The sequence below is a fragment of the Centroberyx gerrardi genome, chromosome 9 (assembly GCF_048128805.1).
Source record: "Centroberyx gerrardi isolate f3 chromosome 9, fCenGer3.hap1.cur.20231027, whole genome shotgun sequence".
NCBI classification, from domain to species: Eukaryota; Metazoa; Chordata; class Actinopteri; order Beryciformes; family Berycidae; genus Centroberyx; species Centroberyx gerrardi.
This window is the reverse complement of record NC_136005.1, coordinates 4680963-4703960: the sequence shown is the minus strand read 5'-3', so window position 1 is coordinate 4703960 and position 22998 is coordinate 4680963. Positions and strand designations below refer to the sequence as shown.

Sequence of the window (22998 nt, the reverse complement as noted above, 5' to 3'; positions counted from 1 at the left end):
CTCTTCTCCTTTCCTTTCATTCCTCTCCTTTCCTCCTCTGTCCTCTCCTCTCTCTCTCTTCTCTTTGCCTCTCCTCTCCCCTCCTTTTCTCTCCTTTCATCTATTTTTCTCTCATCCCCCTCCTCTCCTTTCCTCTCTTTTTCCTCTCTTCTTTCCTCTTCTCTCCCATCCATCCCATTTTGTCTCCCTTCACTTCTCATTTCCTATCTTTTCCTCCTTTCTTTTCTCTCATCTCCTCTCCTCTCCTCTCCACTCCTTTCCTCCTCTCCTCCCTTCTCCACTCCTCTCCTCTCCTCTTCTCTCCTCCCTTGTCCTCTCATCTCCTCCCCTCTCCACTCCTCCCTTCTCCTCTCCTCTCCTCTCCTCTCCTCTCCTCCCTTCTCCTCTCATCTCCTCTCCTCTCCTCTCCTCCACTCCTCCCTTCTCCACTCCTCTCCTCCACTCCTCCCTTCTCCTCTCCTCTCCTCTCCTCTCCTCCCTTCTCCTCTCCTCTCATCTCCACTCCTCCCTTCTCCTCTCCTCTCATCTCCTCTCCTCCCTTCTCCACTCCTCTCCTCCCTTCTCCACTCCTTTCCTCCACTCCTCCCTTCTCCTCTCCTCTCCTCTCCTCCACTCCTCTACTCCTCCCTTCTCCTCTCATCTCCTCTCCTCTCCTCTCCTCCCTTCTCCACTCCTCTCCTCCCTTCTCCACTCCTCTCCTCCCTTCTCCACTCCTCTCCTCCACTCCTCCCTTCTCCTCTCCTCTCCTCTCCACTCTTCTCCTCCACTCCTCTACTCCTCCCTTCTCCTCTCATCTCCTCTCCTCTCATCTCCTCTCCTCTCCTCCCTTCTCCACTCCTGTCCTCCACTCCTCCCTTCTCCACTCCTCTCCTCCCTTCTCCACTCCTCTCCTCCACTCCTCCCTTCTCCTCTCCTCTCCTCTCCTCTCCTCTCCTCCACTCCTCCCTTCTCCACTCCTCTCCTCCCTTCTCCACTCCTCTCCTCCACTCCTCCCTTCTCCTCTCCTCTCCTCTCCTCTCCTCTCCTCCACTCCTCCCTTCTCCACTCCTCTCCTCCCTTCTCCACTCCTCTCCTCTCCTCCCTTCTCCTCTCCTCTCCTCTCCTCTCCTCTCTTCTCTCTAATCACACTTTAACACACAGACGTCAGTAATGTGACGGACAGTTTCAATCGAGTCAAGTGAAATCCTCGGCTCCACTTAATGGATTTAACAGCAGCTTGACTGACAGCTACTTGTCCCAGACCTCCGTGTCACTTGACGATCTGACACCAGTTTCCTCGACAGACATTAAGCCATAGAAACAAAGCTGAGCATCGACTGAAATCTCCATTCAAACATATCTGAGCTGCAGACGAGGCTTAATCTGACATGGACGGAGTGCCAGGCCTCTTCATCAGCATCGTCTTCAAAACAAGTCAGGATTAAAGTTGTGGGGGGTTTTTTTTGTCTTCGTTGGTGCCTTGAGCAGCAGACAAGTGCTCTCCAGTCTGATCAGAGCAGCAGTCAGTTAGCAGGGTCAGCCTGCAGTCCACAGCTGTTATATAAATGACTGTAGTATCAGTAGTACTCTCTAATGCCATAAGACAGGCTGCTGTGGGCTGTGTGTGTGTGTGTGTGTGTGTGTGTGTGTGTGTGTGTGTTTTGCCCTGTATGTATTGTATCTGTGAGTAATTGGATGATGTTTTCTCTGTGTATGTATTCTATACTTTTACACTGCTTTGGCCTGTGTTTGATTGATTGGTTGATTGATCCATTCATTCATTCATTGACTGATTGATTGACTGATTCATTCATTCATTCATTCATCGACTGATTCATTCATTCATTCATTCACTGATAAATAAATTGATTCGGGAAAATAAATGAATAGATATCTCATGGAAGAACACATTAAAGCTTTAGCCACACCTCTGATCCTTGTGTGTGTGCATGTGTGTGTGTGTGTGTGTGTGTGTGTGTGCGTGCGTGTGTGTGTGTGTCTCGGCTGTGTGTTCATAACCCCATCGCGACCTACCAGACAAGCTGAATTTGTATTATGGTCTGGCGGCGAGGGGCAGGGTTGGCGTGGCAACCACCACCCACCACCCACCACCCTGACACAGCACAACTATCAGAGCAGAGGGAGGAGGAGGAGGAGGAGGAGGAGGAGGGGGAGGATGATGTCACTCTCTCCTCCTCCTCCTCCTCCTCCCCCCCTCTGATCTCTATATCTCCATCGCTGAACAGAAAACATGCATCTCGGCACGTACTGTTTTTCAGGACGGAATGGAGAAAAGCCTATTTTCTCAATGACCTTCATGTATTTTTGAAATGATGCAACGGGGTTTTAACAAGTTTCAAGGACCCCGGAAGTCACGAAACTCCCAGATTACCACGTCAAATTTTAATTCGAGTATGAAAGAGAAACAGGAAAATTGCAGTTACGTGATTATTCCACGAGAGCAGTAATAGATTCTCCTCCCCTCGTCTCCTCGTTCGTTTCTCTTTCCCACATCGTAACGTCGCCCTTCCTCCCGTCTTTGCTCCACTCTCGTCTCTCCATCCTCTCTTCCTCTCCATCCCTCTTGTCTCTATTTTCCTTTCCTCTCTTCCTTTCCATCCACAGGGAGTCAAAGGTTTTGTCAGGCAACACACCATGACACAACACCTTCAGTCCTCCTGCTCCATAGAGAGGCGTTATCGTTCGATTAGCTGCCCCGAGGGGGAATATCACCACCCTTCTGTGGTGTCCCGTGTGTTTTAGCCTGCAGAGAGTTGGAATGGAGCGCTGCAGTGTGTGTGTGTGTGTGTCCAGTGTGTGTGTGTGTGTGTGTGTGTCCCATCCCAGTCCCAGGGCTGTGCAGCCTTCCGCTGTGTTTGATGCTGATGTGACCAGTCAGTGTGCAGACGCAGCTCTGCATGCCTCAGCTATCCCACACACACACACACGTACACACACACACACACACTGCAGTGACAGAGATAGGGATATAGATAGGATACTAATTAGCTGCAGGGAAAAGTTAAAGTAGCGCTAACCTGGGGTCAGTGCAGCCTCCATAATCCTACCTTTAAGCATTAAAAGAGACTGCAAAAGCTGATCTGTGATCAGTGGATGGACCTTAAGACTAGTTACCACTACTCAATAATCTGTTCCACTGACAGTGATGAAGACTGACAACACTCAATCCCTTAGATACACAGGCTAGTCTGCTGTTTGCTAACGCATTAGCACTGCTACCGGTTTGTCTTAAAGCCTGTTAGCATTAGCCAGTTGCTAATTTTAACAACTTTACAGCCAAATATGTAAAACTCAACATGGCTGACATCACTCCAGGCTAAAAACAATATAAAATAAATGTATCTGGTTCACCAACCATCTAGAAATACATTATGGTAAAGAGATATTCCCATAGTCATCGTTGCTCATTGTTCCATGTTCAAATTAATGTATTAAGCTCTGAATGTAATCAGTTGGCCATTACATAACAACAATATAACAACACAGACAGGACAAGAGATGCTGCAAAAATATCCATTGTATCAAGACTTAAAATCTTATTTTTCTTAAAATAAGTGAAAAAAAATCCACATATTGGAACGAGATTATTTCAACTTGTTTCGAGCATTTTCTTGAATGGAGTGATATTATCTTGATCTCCTTGACCTCCACTGCTAAAAAATGTGCATGTAGTCTCATATTCATGTTTTTTTATTCTTGCTTTAAAAATTTTAAAATTTTTCTGAAAACAGGTGAAAAATTCTGCCAATAGGGAATGTGGTAATTCCATTTGTTTCCGATGCAGTTTTGAGGAATTTTCTAGAAACCAGCGTCAGTATCTTGAAAAAAAGGCATTTAACTGTTAAACAAATGCAAACAAATGACATTATTTCACCTCACTGGCAGATGTTTTACAGGAAAACAATATTTTAAGGCTCTATACTAAACAAAATGACTTAAGCGTTTTTTGCAGTGTATTCACTCTGTCACCGACCCAGTGTTAGTCTCACATGTGGAGCCATGCTTGAGCGTTAACACGTCCGCTTGTTTGGCCCCCCAGCCAGAGTTTGGCCCTTCAATAACATCATCCCTAACCGCAGGGCCTCACGCGGACTGGAGTGTGTATATGTGTGTGTGTGTGTGTGTGTGTGTGTGTGTGCTGGGGTGGTGGTGTTTATTTGTTTCCTTTATGTGTACCCATAGTGACTGTCTCTCTCTCTCTGTTTCTCTCCCTCTCCCTCTCTCTTTCTCTCTCTCTCTCTCTGTCTCTCTCTCTTGCTCATGGCTGGTATTACCTCTGTCTGAACTGTGGTGGTAGTCACATTCATTCGATGATGTAATTATGCACTTTCACATTCATCCAAGTACGCTTGTATCAGTCGATGTGTCCGCCTGCAGTGGCTGGAACAAGTCGATTCTGCCTCAGTCTGTCTCAGGTCAGACTTTCAATTTAAATCACTTTATTGACATCATGAAAAATAAATGGTGTTGTCAGTACAGTAGAAAAGGTAAAAAAAAAAAAACTTCATACAGTCACACCTTATTGATTTTGGTGTCTCTCTATTATAACTGTAGAATTGCATTATGCAAAACATACAAACATGTAGGGTCTCTCTCTTTCTCTCTGTCTGCCTGTCTGTCTCTCTCTCTCCCTCTCTCTCCCTCTCTCTCTCTCCCTCTGTCTGTCTCTCTCTCTCCCTCTCTCTCCCTCTCTCTCTCTCCCTCTGTCTGTCTCTCTCTCTCTCTCTCTCTCCCTCCCTCTCTCTCTCATCCTCCCAAAGCACAGCTGGCTAAAGTCATGGTCTCTATCGGCTTTCTGACCCTTTTTAAACAGTTAAATTGCTCATATTTTACTTTGAAACCGGACCTTAACTTGATGAACTGATGACTTGTGTCGGACAGTTTTAAAGCCGCTCTGCACATTGTTGAGTCAAGACAGTTTTGAAAGTCACTTGGCCTGTAACATCCAGCTTGCTGACTCAATCAAGAGACGTTGCGTAACATTTTGGGCAACCAGTGCCGGTGATGTTGGCAGTCGGAGGAACGCTCAGCATCCTGCCCTTTTAAATTCAATACAGTCAGTTTGCCTCCATGTCTCTCTCTCTCTCCTCCTCTCTTTCAATTTTTCAATTCAAGCCACTTTATTGACACGATAAAATGATTCTCACATTGCCTCTCATTACCAATACCTCTCAACTATAGGTTAAACATGTGAGCGCCAGCAATAAAATGGTAATTAGGAGCATAATTTTAACTCGGCTCATGATGCCACCACATTGCCGCTGTCTCTCTCTCTCTCCCTCTCTCCGCCTCCGCATTCAGTCGAAAAATATATCAATTATATTGCTGCAAAATGGCAAGAGGCAGCAGTATTTTTCTAGAGGGAGGCATTTCAGACGGTTTCCTATCCTGCAGTTTTGCAGAATCCCTTCCCTCTCTCATTTTATTCCTCATTTTATTAAAAACCACCCCCTCTCCCCTCCACACACACACACACACACACGCACACACACACACACACACACACACACAATAACATCAGTGGGCAGGACTATGGATCAGCTCTCCATCCACTCATTCATTAGTTTGTCTGTTCAGATTTTGGTGAAACCTGGGGGAATGATGCATCTCAACATTGCGTTTCAGCATTTTCAAAATTACGCTGATTGGCCCAAGGAGGGCGCTACAACGACAGGTCAAAACAAGGTGACATGCTTGTTTCTGATTGGCCCAGAGGAGGACTGCATCATGCGTGGGGGACGATATTTTTACCATGCATTTGTTTTGTGAAGTGAAAAAAGAAACCTCTGGGGGAAAAGCAGCATCCAGCCCATTATGCTAAAAAGAGAAGAACTGCAAGATTATTTTTTGCCAGTGTTGCGCAGCCCTGTCTCTCACCTCTCTATCCCTCCATCACCCCCCACACCCCCACCACCCACCCCGCCCCCCAGCAGCGTGACTGCAGTGTGAGTCACGTAGGCAGCCTCAGTCAGACTGTGTGTGTCTGCTTGTCCCTGTCCCACAGAAAGACGTGTACCCTCCTAGGACAACACCGTAGCGCTGACCGGGGCAACAACGTTTTTATTTTAAGCCACTGTACTGTAGTCTAGGGTGGGGGGGTGGAGGTGGTGGGGAGTGGGGGGGGGGGGGGGGGGGGGGGGGGGGGGGGGGGGGGGGGGGGGGGCACATTGCCAGGACAGAGAGGACAGAGAAGGGAGGACTAATCCTTTTAAGTTGCAAAAGCTGAGCCTCAGCTCAACCGGACATGTCTGGCTTGAGAGGATGTACTTTGACGGGAGAGGGAGAGTCGCGGGATGATTGAAGTGGGGATGGGTGGGGTGCATGTGTGTGTGTTTGTGTGTGTTTGTGTGTGTGTGTGTACACTAGCTCATCTGTAAGGGGATGAGGCATAAGGGCCCCTAACGCTCCCTGGGGGGTTGATTGGTGGTCTTAGCAGATCTCGGACTCTTTGACCCCGCTTAGCCCACAGTCTTAGCGTTTCCCAAGCGCTGTCTTAGAGCATCATGTTGACACAGCCAATCCTCATCTCCTGCCCCTTTTCAGCCTTTCAGCCCTGGCCTCAGATTGGGTGGGGGGTTGCGGCTCGAGAATACCGTGCTACTGAAAAGTCACAGGCTTGACCCCTTAACAGCCATTTGTCAAAGTGTCCTTGAGCAAGACACCAAACCTCCTACCTGCTCCCTCGCTGTACGTGACTCTGGATAATGACTGAAAATGTTTTTAAAAATCCTCCATAAGCAGAAGGCAGAAGGCAGGGATTAAAACACGCTTATTAAAAGGGACAACCTTATCAGTAGGGATGTACCACTTACTATAAAGGTACATTCTTTGAGACATGCTTGTGATGAAGGGCTATATAAATAAACAAACTTGAACTTGAACGTCTATTGTGCTGTTATCACAAATACAATAGTTTGACTGTACCTTTTCTACAAACATTAGTAATTTAGTGCCATACATTAGTACTAAGGATGGGATAATCTATCGGAATTCAATATATTGCAATACATAAAAGTGACAATAAGTATCGTGGGGCAGAAAAATGAATCGTGATATTAGCTCCATTTTATTCAGCTGCGGTAATGACTAATGAGACGGCTTGGCCTTCACAATTTCACAAGCTCTCCATCCAAATTATATTATTTGCACTTGGTAATAACATTTTTAAATTATCGCTAGAAAGATTTGTGGCTCAGAAGTAAACATAATTCTGCACAGGTCAGACTTTGTTGTCATTTAACTTTTATTTATTACATCTTATCGTGGTCGTATTAGTACATGTAAAGTCATTTGTGCTTTCAAACAGGATAGAACAAGATATTCAGGATATTCACAAATAGATTTAGAGACATAAGAGAAACAAGATGTAAGGACAAGAAAGAACAAGATAAAAAGAAGAAAGAATAATAACATACTAATATCAGTGTTAGTGCTGCAATGATGATTGTTGTGCCTTTAGAGGGTCTTTTTAAATCTACCAAAGTGTTCTTCTTTGATACACAAGACAGGTTTATATGGTTCCTAGGGGAGAGGAATCTCAGTGACAGCCAGGGTTATTGTCACGACCGAAAGCCCGATCCCCCCCTGCTCCATCCCCCCCCTCCTGCTCCATCCCCCCCTCCTGCCAACCAAATGTCCAACTTGGCCTCTGAGCCTGTGTTGACTTTGCTGGGTCATATGGGGAGGAGGGCAGCGCTTTAGCCACTTGGCCCGGAGAGGTGAAGTGAGGGCAGAGTTTGCCTTCTGTCTCCTCCTCTGCCCACAGATCCCCTTTGTAATGCTTGTTGAATTTCAGGGTGCTACAGCTAGTGGCTGTTCCTCAGATCGGAAGTCTGAGTCTTGTGGTTTTGAAGGACAAGCAACAGAATCACGATCACTTTATGATAAATGTCCAGGACTTTGGTTGCAGGTACATATCAACAACTAGTAACATAAGTTGAAACACATGATAGTGGGACGACAGGACCTCACATTTAGTGTAAGGGGACAGTGCAGGATATACAGTAGACAGCAGACTATACATATCACAGTACATATATACAGTATATGGCCAATATATCTCTAAAGCGTGTGACAGAAGGAAGGAATCCTTATTTATTCTGAATGAATTCTGAATGAGATATTGGATACGATATTGAAATTCATGTAATTTGATGGACAACATGCATTCAGTATTGTACCTTTTGTGTGATCACTTTATTTTACAGTGTCTTGTAAGCCCATGTGGTGTATGACACTGTAATAAAATAAAATCAAATATATATATACAAATTTTTAAAAAAGCATTCCTTCACTATCATTGTGAGATAGTTAAACTAAGAAGGATGGAAATGCATAAATATTTTTGAGCCTTGTGGAGCATGGACATCGGCCCTGAGGCTTAAGTGGAGTAGTGTGTAAAGACTTGGCTTAGAGTATAGTCATTATATGAAGTGTAAAATTGCACAAGTTAATATTTAAGACATGTAATATAATAAATAGTTTGTAGCAACACTTTTAATACTTGACAGGAAAGCCAAGCATTTCACCAATCAGAAAATTTCAATTGATTTCCACCCTATTTATCTGCCTCACAACACATCAAGAGAGCGACTGTTGTGCTGTGATAGCAGTTTCAAAGGTCCAGTCAATGGTAAATAGATCAAACTTATCAACTGATATCTGGTAAATGAGATTAGCTCAGTTATACATTCGCATAGAGGATTCCTTTTTGTGTGTTTTTGATAGCGTCGGTCCCGTACGACCACACTTGTGACTCAAATTAGCATTCAAAGAGCTGAGAGGTCAATCGAATCATCCAGGAAGCTACAATTGATCTTTTCATCTGCCTGCAGCGGCCTCCTTCAAGGTTCAGACCGGCTGTTTTTCGGTACTTAGGGACTCAAGCGCTGTATTTTCTCATCAGTGATGGCTTGCCTTTGAAGTCGAGCACTTGCCAGCCAATCTGAGTGGCGCTTACCGTTGGCTCTTTGATGCTTGTTGGTGGTGTGGGAATTAGCTAATAACTGAGGCAAGCCTTCCCTATTCTGGGATCAGCTTACATTGTCGGAGGAAAAGTAGGGATGACAATTTGGTTACATCTTGTAGGCATTTAGCTGATGTTCTTATCCAGAGTGACTTGACAATGAGAGAGAAACTTAGGGTTCGGTGTCTTGCTCAAAGACACTTTGGAAGGATGCTGGCTACTGGTGGACATACTGGCTGTTGCAGGGTTCAAACCTGTGACCTTTGGGTTCAAGCCTGTGACCTTTTCATTACAGGACAGATTACAGGACAGAAACACTTGTCCTACTGCAGTGGTTCTCAACCTTTCTGGTTCATGACCCCTTAAAATGAAGCATATGCAGTTCAACCAAATAATGATTTTCCCTTTTCAGCTTGTTTGATTATCAGAGGCTTAGAGACTTAAAACTATTCAGTATTTCACAAGAAAAAGCTAAAATCAGAGACAATTTTGAAAAAATAGACATGATAATACATGTTTCCTATCCTATAAATCATCTCACACACCCCCAAAATAATCTCACGGCCCATTGAGGGGTCCTGACCTATGGTCCTGACCCCCAGGTTGAGAACCACTGGCCTACAGTACACACATTTGGTGATGTGCACACATTAGGCTGCGTTCACACCGAAATGTTTCTGATTTTTTTTTGGATGACTGTTCATATCTATTCCAGGATGTAACCCATATCTGATGCCAATATGAACTGACAGCGATGTTGAAAAGACACATGTGCAGAGTAACAATAACAAAAGACGTTGCATCCCTTTTTGTCCCTATGCTTCTGATGCTTGCTTTGAACACAGCTGAAGTGTCTCCACCAATCAATACGGCTATTTGGCTTTCCTGCCATTGTTGTGTCTCGTTGTCCTCCATGCTAACGCTGGCTCAGCTAATCTGCCGTTGGCCCCAGAATTATAGTAATTGTCTCAGGTCTAAAGAGCTGATGGCTGTCCTGTCTTTGCATGTATTACTGACCACATAACTAACTAACTAACCAATATGTCTTTCTCTGTTGTTTTTTTTCTGTTGCTGTGCTGCTGCAGTCTCCAACCAAGTGGTACATGAAGCTTGTGCCTGTAAGTCAAATAACCAGCGCTACGCTCATGCCCTTCATCTGTGTATCCATAGTGACCATCTCTCTCTTTCAGTCTATGTCTCTCTACATCATTCTGTCACGTGAGCATCAGCATGTGACTTCACTCACACACAAACCAAGCTTTTCTTTCTTCTGTTTCGATCAATCAGGGATTCCTTGTGGCATTATTCATATCCATGTGATTTCATGCATAATGCGTGCACTAATGCATGCAAAAACATGAAAAAGATGAAAATGCACGTAATTGTAATTATTTGCTCTTGCCCCAAGATGACTCAGTAGAGCAAATTACATTATAACTCAATTATCCTATAATCACACATGATTCTCCTTACTGTGTATTGCACATGAAGGCTGTTGAGTTTGTTAAACTGCAGTGTGTACAGACATTCAGAGTATTCCTGTATGTTTGAAAAAAAAACAACACACTTCTCTGTATTTGCTAATGTGATGCATCTTTTCACTGGAGTCTATTTTGGGTTTCCTGAACAAGCTCCTATGAGATGTCCAGAAAAAATGAAAGCAGTTTCATTTCATTAGTATTTCATTTGAGAGGTGGCACAGCTGCATCTGGAGGCATTTGACATCCTTGTGTCAGTGCTTAAGCCCTCACTGCATTTTCTCCCTTTTGCTCAAACATTATAGGCTCTATTTTCGTGAATCAGTGGCGCACAGCAACTTATTTTTAGTATTAGTACTGATATTTGCATGGTCAGCAGTGTGCAGCAGTGGAAATTGGGTGGATTAGGAGGAATATATTATCAGGTAGTGGTAGTGGCTGGCGTCAGTCATGACCAATCAAATCACCTCTTTTCCTGCCCTTTAAAAACAGTGTGCTCTGCGCCATAGCGCTCTGACAATTTGGTGATGGAGAGAACAGTCCAGAGCAGATCCACCACAAAAGCTTCTCCCAAGACGAAACTGATGTCTTTGTGCAAGAGGTGCAGAATCACCACGAGCGAATATACGGCACTTTAAATTAAATTGGCTTGGGAGGAGAGAACACATTTGGTTTCCGTGTTGCTTTGGTCCTAGGAGAACCGTCGGCCAATGTAAGAAATGGTTCAGTGGTATTAGGCGAAGAGCCAAACAGAAGTTGGCAGCGAACCACAGGGACAGTTTGGCTACAGGGGGTGGGGGGGGGGAGGGGGGGGCATCCACCTGCCAGTCCCTGACATCCTGTCCCTGATACGGAGGCATCCACAATCCCCACTCCATGAATTATGGCGCACACAGACAGTTCTGATTTGGATGACAATCATTCAACCACTGCCACATGCATATATAGTTTGAATGTAAAAAAAATGCATCTTATTTTTTCCTACTTGAGGGATTTAGTAGTCAAATTGGGCAACGTATCATCCACAAAAACGCCCAGTAAGCAGTTGAATAGGATGTGTTCATGTGTGCATTATTTGCTAAGGCACGAAAAAAAGCCCCAGAACACGACTGCACCTTTTGGACTGGTCTGAGCAGGTGGGTGAAGCAAGCGCAAACCTTTGTAATCCTTGACACCAAAATTGCACTGTGCTGCTTGATTGTTACTGACACCCCCCCCCCCCCTCAATCCCCTCCCACTTCAGCATAGTCAAGTTCACGGCAAGTCACCAAAACCCCAAACGGGCGCAGGCGAGAAAAAAACGCCCAACTTCGCCGGTGCAAAGCCCCGCCATGCGCCATGCACCGTCAGGAAAATAGAGCCCTTTGTGTGTTTCATGGACGCTCATATGTGTATTCCATCTGTGTACTTTTATACTACTAAATCGCATGTGGTGATTTTAGTTTCCTCAGTTAATATGCGTACAATGTTGGCATATCGATTTGACAATTTTGACACATTTCTTTTCATTTTCATGCAGTTGAAAACAGTCTTGATGTTGAGAGTGAAATGATTTTGTTCCTCAAACCATGAAGACTAAAAATCCCAATTAATGATAATATCTCGCAAAATAATCAGCATTATCATTTGAGTCGTATTTGTGCAGCCACACTCTGTGCCATAACGGCTGTATTTCCTCTCCGTGGGCTCAGTTGGGCTCTTTACAGCGATTAAAGTATTCTACCACACACACACACTGCAAGGCTTCAGACCCATTCGATTACTTTCATAGATGAGTGAACCTAATGAAGCCTTGAGGCCAAATGCATCTTTTGTTCCAGTGTGTTTGCTGCCGCTCTAAAGAGACATTAAAGACTGGGCTGTTGTGAGATAAACCGATACATGACTAATTTTGAATCCCTAATTAAGGATTTTAAAAGTAATGGAACTAACCGGCACCTGAAAAGCGCAACGCTGTTTATAAACCTTTTTTCATTCTTTTTTTCCCCATCACATGTATAATGTTGGTTATCTCTGGCCTTCATCAGGGTTACAGGAATGCATGTGGAGTCGAAAATAAATGTACTGAAATATATTCACTGTCATGTTTTGTGGATTTGTTGTCGACTGTGTGCAATACATCCGTTTTTAAAGCTAAAGCTTTGTCAGTCGTTCTCAATGAGTAGCTGAATTTTTCATTTTTTCACCTCATTTTCCATTTTTTCAAGGCACTAACACTACCAGGATTAGAGGTTCCAGGGTATCTGCAGGTCCTTAAAAAGTCTTCTTAAAAGAAATGATATAAATTCAAGGCCTTAAAAATGAAAATGTGAAAATCTATAAGAAATCTTATTTTTTCACCATTCAAACACAGGTTGTTCTGCGCTGCATGTCTACTCTTGCAACAGGGTTAGTGGTACGATATGCAAAGCATGTTTTTTTCTATCTACTTTACGAAACACATTACACAAATTACTCTTGTCCTTTTTCTTATCCTACCTGTTTATATTCTCAGAACTTCCACTACCTATGTTCAGAACTAGTCTGGTTTTGCCAGCTTTGTTTCTTTATATTGGTTGTTAAATTGGTCTTGAATTCAGTTCCGGGTAGCATGAAATTAATCTTAAAAGGTCTTGAATTTGGCTTTCTGAATCCTGCAGATTCCCTGGGTTCCATTTCCCTGTGTATCACAGTCGGTAGAGGTAGGAAGGTAAAACGTGTGCACTAGCGGCACTGTAAGGCACTTGGGATCAAAGCGGCCACTAACCGGTATATTTCTGTTATGCAGGCTCGCTACAGGAAGGACCCGGCGTCGACCCAGCCGGCTCCCTGGATCCCCCCGGTGGACAACCTGCTGAAGGACAGCAGCGACGGCTCGGCCCTGACCGCCCTGCTGCACTTCTACTGCCCCCAGCTGCTGCCGCTGGACGGTACGGGCCGGGGGGCGGGGGGCGGGGGGCGGGTGGGGGGGGTTGGCGTATAGAAGAGTGTGTTTGTGTGTGTTGGTTTGTGACGGGGTGTCTGCAGGTCCTTAAAGCCCCCATGAAATTATCTCCCATTACCTTTACTTCCTTGAAAACACAGTATATCTATAATGGTGACCTCATAAAAATTCCAACCAATAAAAACATCACAGATTTTTGAACAGTCCCGCCCCTCCGCACCCCTCCCATCTAATAAAACTGCCTTTCTCTCCCTGACTGATATTCCATTGGTTTACACTTCTGAATGATCCCTCACTGCGTTTTGTTCCCGCCCCAACATCCTGTTTCAACAGGAAATACATCAAATCAAGGAAGTAAAGCTGCAGTTTTATGTGTTTTTTTAAAGAGGAAATAAATGCCAGAGACGTGTGTAGGAGGAGATAAGTTTTATCAGTGTTGTTGCAGTGTCTGCTGGTTGCTGATAGAGGTCAGTAAACATCATAGATCACTTAATTCCCCCTTTAAACTGAATTACCAAAATTTGAGGCCTTCAAAGGTCTTAAATACAGCTTTAGAGGTCTTAAAAACGTTGCTTTTTCTCGATGCACAATGTTACTTTCCTCGTGACACATTTCTCTAGTTGTGCGGCCACATATTTTACTTTTTACTTCTCAAGCTAATTTTAGGGGTGAATCTGGTCTGAAATTGTGCTTGAACTCGCATTAAACAGGTCTGAATAGAGCTTAGATTTTATTTTCATAAACCTGTAGTCACCCTGTGTATGTGTGGATGTCTGTCCATTTGTCTTCTGCCTGTTCATGTTTGGTTCATTACCTCTACCTAGTCCTATTTCGCTCTGTCACTCTCTCTCTCCCTCTGAATTGCTTGTTTGTTTGTCCATGTGTGTATTAGTCTTGCTAATTTGTGTGTAATGCTTGTCAAGTTTGCCAAAAAGTGGGTGTTTATTGTCTGAGTTATCCGTTCATTAGAGCACAGATCAATCCTCACAAAACTGCTGAATGATCACATCAAGTGTTTTGTTGCTTACACACACACACACACACACACACACACACACACACACACACAGCTATCGTTCAACTGAACAGACCCCATCACAGGGACAAATGATCAATCAGACTTTGTGTCCTCTTTGAGCACATTACCACATCAACTCAGCCCCTTCGTTGACGATGTCATCTCAGTGCTGAGCTGTGATTGGTCAATCATCGACAGGCCATTGGGCTTTAATACCTCAACACTTCCTGACCCAAAGATACATCCTTCATGCTTAAGATCCCACCTAATTCCAGCACTCTTATCCAGATACCATCAGCACAGTGCAAACCACCAATCAGAATCACTTTAATCACCGACTAAAATACACGTTAAAGAAGTTTCACAGCACACAGCTTTGACCCCGACACTATGGCTCCCTCTGCCCTCCCAGATGTGTGTCTGAAGGAGAACATGTCGCTGGCCGACAGTCTGTACAACCTGCAGCTCATCCAGGACTTCTGCAAAGACAACCTGAGCAGCTGCTGCCACTTCAGCCTGGAGGACATGCTGTACGCCTCTTCCACCGTCAAGGTACGGCTCCAACCCGCCTGCGTCACCAGGCCCGTTCAGAATGAGATCTGCTCTTGTAGTGTGATTGACAGCACAAGTGATTGATAGCACAACATTAAAACAGGTTATGGTACTTTGTGAAGGATAGTAGGTAATGTAAGTCCTTGGTTGACAAAATGATAACACTTGTACAGACTGGAACTTCTATATTTTAGAGAGAAAGATGCAGCCAGTTATTTTCTTTTCCAAAATGGACAGAAATTAGTTTGGAAATGGAACTTTTTAAGTGTCTTTTGTGCTTGTTGTGCTAATGAAGTAGTCGGTCTTGAGAAATTGGTCTTGTAAGTTGAGTACAATAATAATTTGAAGGAATTTTAGTTCTTTTTACATATAGAAATGTGTAAAAAGTTGTCTAGAGTGACTTGCTGTTTGTATTGTGATACTGATCATGCTTGGTCAGTGTGCAGAGGTTTGCTGTATGCAAAGTGATATTCCACTCCAAAATGAAAAGCATGCTTTTGCAGTTAATATGGGATAGTCGTTACAATCTTGGAGCAATACATATCAGAACTTAAACTGTTGAACGACTGAAACATTGAAACTATGACTTTAAAATAGATGCATTGACCCTTAAAGGATAAGGCTGGTGTTTTTTAATGCATTGCTTACTGTCAACAAATCCTATGAAAATAACAAAATCAACAATGCGCTTGCTCTACTCCCGTTACTTTCTGACTTCCCACGTACCGTTTTTAGCCTGGGACATGAGGCTGCATTGGGCACCGGCTACATGGACGAGACTTGTTGACAAAACAAAATCATTGCTGATTTTGTTATTTTCATAGGATTTGTTGACGGTAAGAAATGCATTAAAAAACACCAGCCTTATCCTTTAACCGACAGAAGAGCGGTGCCAAGGCAGAATGGCAGTTTCTATATTTGAAGAGTTTTGTTCCAAAACAAAATCCACCATTTGAAAAAAAGTGGCACCTACTCTAACAAAATGACTGTTACTTAACACAAAATCAAAACAAATGCTGGTACTTTTTTTAAACCATAGAAGGCGACTTAAGCTGTCGACTGACCAAATGCTAACACTTTTACAACCGAAAGTTTCAAAAGTTGAATCCAAACCCTTCACTTGTTGATCCATTCATGAGTTTTGGGAGCGGTGGAAAGAGAGGAGAGCCACCCGGTCGGAGGAAACTCAGCTCTGTGTCTGTGAGTCACGCTGTGGAAAAACCTTTCTGTCCAAACTGGCTCTGCTGAACGATCCGTCTTCAGCAGCCAGCGGCCGGCAGCGCTGCACCCGGCCTGCAGGCTGATTCACTCTCTCTCTCTTTCTTTCTTTCTTTCTTTCTTTCACCCGCTCTGTCTTTACTGGTCTTTCTTTCCTTGATTCCTTTTCCTTTTTTCCTTTTCCTTTCCTTCCCTCATTTCTTTCTATTTCTTTATTCCCGTCTTTGTATTTTTCTCGATTTGTTTCTTTTCTTTCTTTCTCTTTCTTTTTTTTCTTTCTTCCTTTCTTTCTTTATCTTCTTAAAGAAGTGCCTCAGTGTACAGTGTTTCTCATTCTCTTCATTTCTTTCTTTCTTTCTTTCTTTTCATCTATCTTTATCTTTTTAAAGAAGTGCCTCAGTGTACAGTGTTTCTCATTCTCTTCATTTCTTTCTTTCTTTCTTTCTTTCTTTCTTTCTTTTCATCTATCTTTATCTTTTTAAAGCAGTGACTTAGTTTGCAGTGTTTCTCATTCTCTGTTGTTCTTTTATTTATTTATTTATTTATTTGGCTTTCCTTCTTTTTCTCCCTTTGTTTCTTTCTTTCTGTCTGTCTGATTTTGTGTCTCTGTCACTCGACTTTGTTTTTCAGCTATTCTTTGTTGTCTGACCTCTCTCTGTCACTCTTTGTCTTTCTGTCTTTCTCTCTATCTCCCTCTCTCTCTCTCTCTCTCTCTCTCTCTCTCTCTCTTGCTGACTCACTCTCTCTCTCTCTTGCTGACTCACTCTCTCTCTCTCTCTCCCCCACCAACTCATCAGTTTTACCTCCGTTCGTCCTCTCCTGTCCTGTTTTCTCTCCCTCACCTCTCTTAGTTTCCACATGTCACTGTTGTGACTACACAGTCTGTGTGATGCTGCTGAGTACAGCTGCCCTAGAAACAGCCGGGAAACTGGATTGTAAATTCACTCTCTGCCCTATTTTCTTTCTTCTTGTCTTCTTGTGTGTCGGCTTTAGATCAGCCACAAGTCTGGTAAAAGCCTGTGAAGGTGAATATTGAAAAGCAGAGACAACGTAAAGTCAGGAATCCTTTGGTGTGTGTGTGTGTGTGTGTGTGTGTGTGTGTGTGTGTGTGTGGTGTGTGTGCAGCAAAATGATTGTTGAACCCCCTGTCTAAAGTCTAATCCTAAGAGGCACCAGCCAATAGCAAATAGTACATATATATTGTTTTAGGGAAGATTTGATTCTTTTTTTCTTCATTCTTCAGGTTTCTTCAGTATTATTTTCCATTTGGGGAAAGTTAGTTTTAGTGTTGAAGCCCTGTGTTGAGTCCAAACTCATCTGTTTAGTTGTGTTTTAGTTTAGTTTTTGTGTGTGTGTAGGTTTGTGTGTCAGGACATGAAACAAGCTTTTTCCTCCACTGGCCACAGCGGCTACTGGAGTCCAAAACAGCCACAGCGGCCGGTAGATTAGACAAACTTAAGAGCCACAAACAAAATCGACTAGTATGTGTCTGGTGGCTGGTGTTACTCTGCCAGCCCGGTGTGTGTTTGTGCTTGCTTGTCATGTGTTTGTCACGCGGTAAAACACTTGATCTGTCTGGTTGAGTTTGACTGTCCCTGACTGTCAGCTCAGCTTGTCCCGATGCAGGAGTGTTGCTCTCAGCAGACTGAACTCAGGTCACTGACAGGCCAAATGTCAGCAGACTGTCAGACTAGACCCAAACATACTCTCTGAAAAACCATGTGGCGTTTTCACTGCAGCTGTGGCTCGGTTTCCATCCAACCGTCCAGCCAATTTAACGCAAGCTTTTGAAAGTCATTTTGGATACTTATTTAAAATTTTACATAACCCACATTTGGGTCCTGACACAGTCGTTGAATAACACTGTATTACATTGTGTTGTTTGTTATTCATTTAATAAAAAGGTCGTAGCCACATTGTATGTCTGTGTTTTGCACAAAAAGGGGCTTCAATTTGTGCAGTTAGTGATGCTATCGGCTGCTTGAATGCTGTTTTCCAGACTAACTGCTCTACATTCTCACTCTGTGCCAAACATTCACTTCATGAATCATTTAAATACTTCCGGTTATTATGTCACTCAAATACTACAAGACATTTCTGCCAACAGCCAGTGAATATCTCATAATTTGGTTAACTAAAGTTACTAGTCACTAGTGCTAGATTTATTATTATTATTACAGCAGTAGTAGTAGTAGTAGTACTGGCAGTAGAAGCAGTAGTAGCACTAGTTGTTGTAGTAACTGTAGTAGTAGCAGTAGTAGTAATAGTAGTAGTAGTAGTAGCAGTAGTAGTACTGGCAGAAGCAATAGTAGGGCTACTTGTAGTAACTAGCAGTAGTAGCAGCAGTAGTAGTACTAATATTACTAGTAGCAGTAGTAACTCTGACACTCACCAGCTACGCTCTGGCTAAAACCATCAACTAAATACCTAATTAGTAATTGTAAAATAGCTAACTGATACAACAAACACAAGATATTATTATTATTATTATTATCAGTATGAAAGAGCTGTATTCATTTTGAGTTTGAAACTGCATTTGATTCAATGATATTTCAGGCATATTTCATGTCTCTGCTTGCTCCAAAAGTGCTGCAAACCCCACCCATTTCAAACAGTCCAAAGCAGACACACACACACACACACACACACACACACACCTACACATTTGGGACGTCAAAAAATAATTGAGTCGGGTCTACTAGCTAGTGGCAGTATTTTGCTGACACTGATTTCATGAGGGATAAAACTCCCAGCAGGGTCTACAGAGCTACTGCCTGCCAGCAGCAGCGCAGGTCCAGAACCAGCTTCAGTCAGTAACCTTGACCCAGTTTCCAGGCAGTCACACCCTCGCTAGCGGTGCGCCGTGGCCCGTCATACTAATGGAGACCTTATTATAGAGATTGGACTGAGGCGGGGAGGGGAGGGGAGAGAGAGAGAGAGAGAGAGAGAGAGACGTGTTCAGATAGAGAGAGATGGAGAGGAGAGAGAAGAGATGGAAGAGGACAAAGAGAAGGGGAGAAAGAGGGGAAAAGAGAAAAGAGGGACGGCATCCTTAGGGAACTTGGTGACGCCTCAGCCAGACGTGCTCAGGCATGCCTACTGCTGGTTTGCACGTACACACACACACACACACACACATACACACATCATGACTACGTTCACACTGCAGCTCAAAGTGTCCCAATTCCGATGTTTTTCCCTCACATGTGACACAGATCTGATCAGTGTCAACAACAAAAAGCTACATGGAGTCACATTTTTTCAGTTCTGGATGCGTGGCACAAAATCAGATCTGAATGCTCAAATCAGAATTTGTGGGCGTTAGTTATTTACAAAAAATCTTATGTCATTCACCTGAGACAACTGTCATAATTTTATTTTATTTTTACTATGGCAGCTTGGCTGAGAGAGGAGGAGACACAACAATGGAAAGAAAGCCAAATAGCCGACTTGATTGGTCAGTTCAGTCAAAACTCAAAGGCATGTGCTTTAACCGAAATGTGTTCAAAACAAGAACGGATGTGACGTCTTTTGGTTTTGTTACTCTGCCATGTGTGTCTTCTCAGTTCATATTCATATCAGATATGAGTTGCACACTACAGTAGATGTGAACAGTCATCCAAAAAAATCAGAAATGAACAGAAATTCGGACTTGAGCATGAAGCCCCACAGTGTGAACGCGGCCCGTTTGACAGTTGAATGAAGTGTGTGAAGTGAGTCTTCACACACACACACACACACACACACACACCAGTCCCTCTGGCTTCACACACCAAGTCCTCATGCTCCTGTGTAGCTTAAGGGTTTGATTCCCACTCACACTACAAGTGTATGTACTCAAGGTATTTTAAGACTCTTTGGGTGAAAGTCTCCACAAAACAGACTATGTTAAATGTCAGGTGAAGATGGTTGGATGGCATCATGTATGTTCAATATGCCGTTTATACTAGACAATAGACAAATCCTCATTACATTTGCCTATTTCTTCACCCAACCCCCACGGCCTCAGAATACATACATTACCCGTGCCCATTCTCTCTTAATGGACACCGAGCTAGTAAATCACGTCAGCCCACTCCCATTTACTGACTCTTCATTTAATTAATTCGCCGCAGATCTAAATTGCCATCTGTGGATCCAGTACGGAGAAATGAAATTTAGCAGCTCTGGGCTTTCGCCAGCATTTGCTTCTTCTTTAGCGGGAGGTTTTCAGCCGGCCTGCTGAGGCAATTAACACACTTTGTTCATAAGCTGCCTCTTCACTCTTCACTATCAGTCAGTCAGTTTTGTCTACAATCTGACTGCTAAATATCAGTAATAGAGGATGTTTGTTCCAAAGTGAAGTATGCACTATCTGTCCTTACAAATTGACTGATTCCAAAAAATAAAAACAATTGATGGTGGTTTTTAAAGGAAAGTAAAGCGCTTGGCTGGCAAAATGATCATGATAACTCCAGACTGAGTTCCCTGTATATTTTAAAGATATCAGATCATTTTAGGCATTTAGCTGACACACTTACCCAGAGTGACTTGCAGTGAGTGTTGCAGTTGTATTAACTTCAATTCTGAGATCACCGGCATCAAAGCGACCAATATTAAGGTGTGTAAGGGTTTTTTCAAAGTGGATATGCTAGGGATGGGACGATCTGCTTATACGATTAGATATGCGATATGCGGTTCAGGATTCGATACGACCACGATACGATGTAATAAATAAAAGTTCAATGACAACAAAGTCTGACTGTGCAGAATTCTGTTTATTTCTGAGCCGCAAATCTTTCTAGCGATGGCGTTGGCTCGCTAGAATGTAAACGACAATTAAAAAATTTCATTACAAAGTGCAAATAATCTAATTTGGATGGAGAGCTTGTGAAATTGTGATGGTCTCATTTCTGATTACTACAGCAGAATAAGATGGAGCTAATATCGCGATTCATTTTTCTGCCCCACGATACGTATTGTCACATTTTTGTATTGCGATATATTGAATTTCGACATATCGTCCCGTTCTTAGGATATACCCTTGACGTTTTTTTAGCTCTTGACCTGCAGTGTCGGTGTCTTCAGCTGGTGTGGCCGCTTCTAGAAGTGTTTGCAGCAGCGAGTCGGGGGTTTTTCAGCGGGCGGCTCAGCACAGCTCTGTTAAACTTGGCAGTAAATCAGCAGAGTGGGTTTTCCGGATTGGAGTGAGTCTGTCTGTCTGTCTGGCTGCTGGACCTAGATCCCTTAATCAACCCTCTGGCCAAATGATTAATGACATCACTGCCCCATGGCCCCTGAGTGTGTGTGTGTGAGTTGTGTAACTTAATTTGTAGGTGTGTGTGTGTGTGCGTGCAAGCCTTGCATCGTGCTGCTGCGTGTGACTGACTGTAACAGCGTGTTTATGTGTGTGTGTGTGTTTGTGTGTGTGTGTGTGTGTGTTTGTGGCCGTCAATGCTGAGTGGATTAGCCCCTCCCCCTCCCCCCCCGCCCCCCTCCCTCAGCTTTGTTCCAATAATCACCAATTGGCTTCCTGTTTTCATCCTGAGAATGACACACTCCCGACACTCTCCAATCTCCAAACACCCAGATCTGGCAACGCTGCAGACCTGGCAACCTGCGAGGTAATAATGCCAGTCAATGGGGAGATCAGCAGAGTGGTGGTGCGGCGGTAGGTGGTTAGGGGATCAGCGTGTGTGTGTGTGTGTGTGTGTGTGTGTGTGTGTGACTGCTGACTGGTGGCATTAAGCGATAGCACTCACACCTGGTCTGTCAGTAGCAGTCAGACGGACAGATGGGGAGAGAGGAGAGAGGCTGGGCTTTCTCCACTAAACCATCTGGGCTGGACGGTCGACAGGAGAAACCTCTCTCTCTCTCTCTCTCTCTCTCTCTCTCTCTCTCTCTCTCCATCCCTCTTTCTTCCTCTGTCCATTTTAGAGGAATACTTCACTTCCTGAATACAACTAGAGGTAACTAGCTACTTGCATGCCTGACTGTGTTATTAGACTTGCTGTGTGAGTTAGTAATTGTACGCTGAACAGCTTTATTTTAATGCCAGAGTGAAAAGTAATTGTTGAAACTGATGATGAACAAGATGAATGGCTGTAATAATCAAGTGCTTGGTTTGCATGTGAGGGTGATATCCAGTTATATATCGTTCTGTTGCTGCTTTAGTGGGTTAATCACTTTGGTAGCCATGTGCGCTACTTACTTCTCGTATCCAGATTCTGTTATAGCCGGCACGCCTTCTTCTCAGACTTTTGCTGCTCTGCATACGAGGACATTTTTTTTTTGTCCAAAATTACTTAAAATGCCGCAGCAGCACCCAAGGGAAGCCGGAGTTGCTCTTGTTAAATGCCTCTGCCTCTCCTGGTGATGGGTGGGGGGGTGGGTGGGGGGTGAGAGAGGGAGAGAGAGAGAGAGAGATATTGCTGAGAAGGTGAATCACTCAGTCTGTTTAGAGCTGAGCCGGGCAGCATTGTCTTTGTCTGGAGACTGTGGACTGAAGGCAGGGAGGAGGGGTGATTGGGAGGATGGGGGGTGGTGGGGGGTGGGGGGTGGGGGGGGTTGTTTCCTCAAGGTCGTTCCTGATGCACTGCACTTCCTTTGCATATGTATGTTCGTGCACGTGTGCTTTTGTGAGTGAGTACCGGCATGTACGCTGCAGAAAATGTCCATCTTCACAAGTTTTCATCTAGCATGTTGTCTTAAAATCTGACTGTTCTTTAAAGCAAGTTACAGTATAAAATCTGCCTTTCAGCTGAGGTGATTTCACTTGTTTCCAATGTGAAATAACTTTTGCATTTTCAAAAACTGGCCTTGAATCGTGGAGCGTAATTCTTTTGCACTAGTGGTGTGATCTGCC

The 22998-nt window shown here is 43.8% G+C and overlaps 1 protein-coding gene across 1 annotated transcript in view; it reads left to right on the top strand.

Moving 5' to 3' along the window:
* camsap2a (calmodulin regulated spectrin-associated protein family, member 2a) overlaps positions 1 to 22998 on the top strand; it is a 77266-nt gene that overhangs the window by 36531 nt on the left and 17737 nt on the right. The window contains exons 5-6 of the mRNA XM_078285704.1: positions 13211 to 13352; positions 14797 to 14936. Coding sequence (XP_078141830.1) covers positions 13211 to 13352; positions 14797 to 14936 — 282 coding nt within the window. The remainder of the gene's footprint in view (positions 1 to 13210; positions 13353 to 14796; positions 14937 to 22998) is intronic.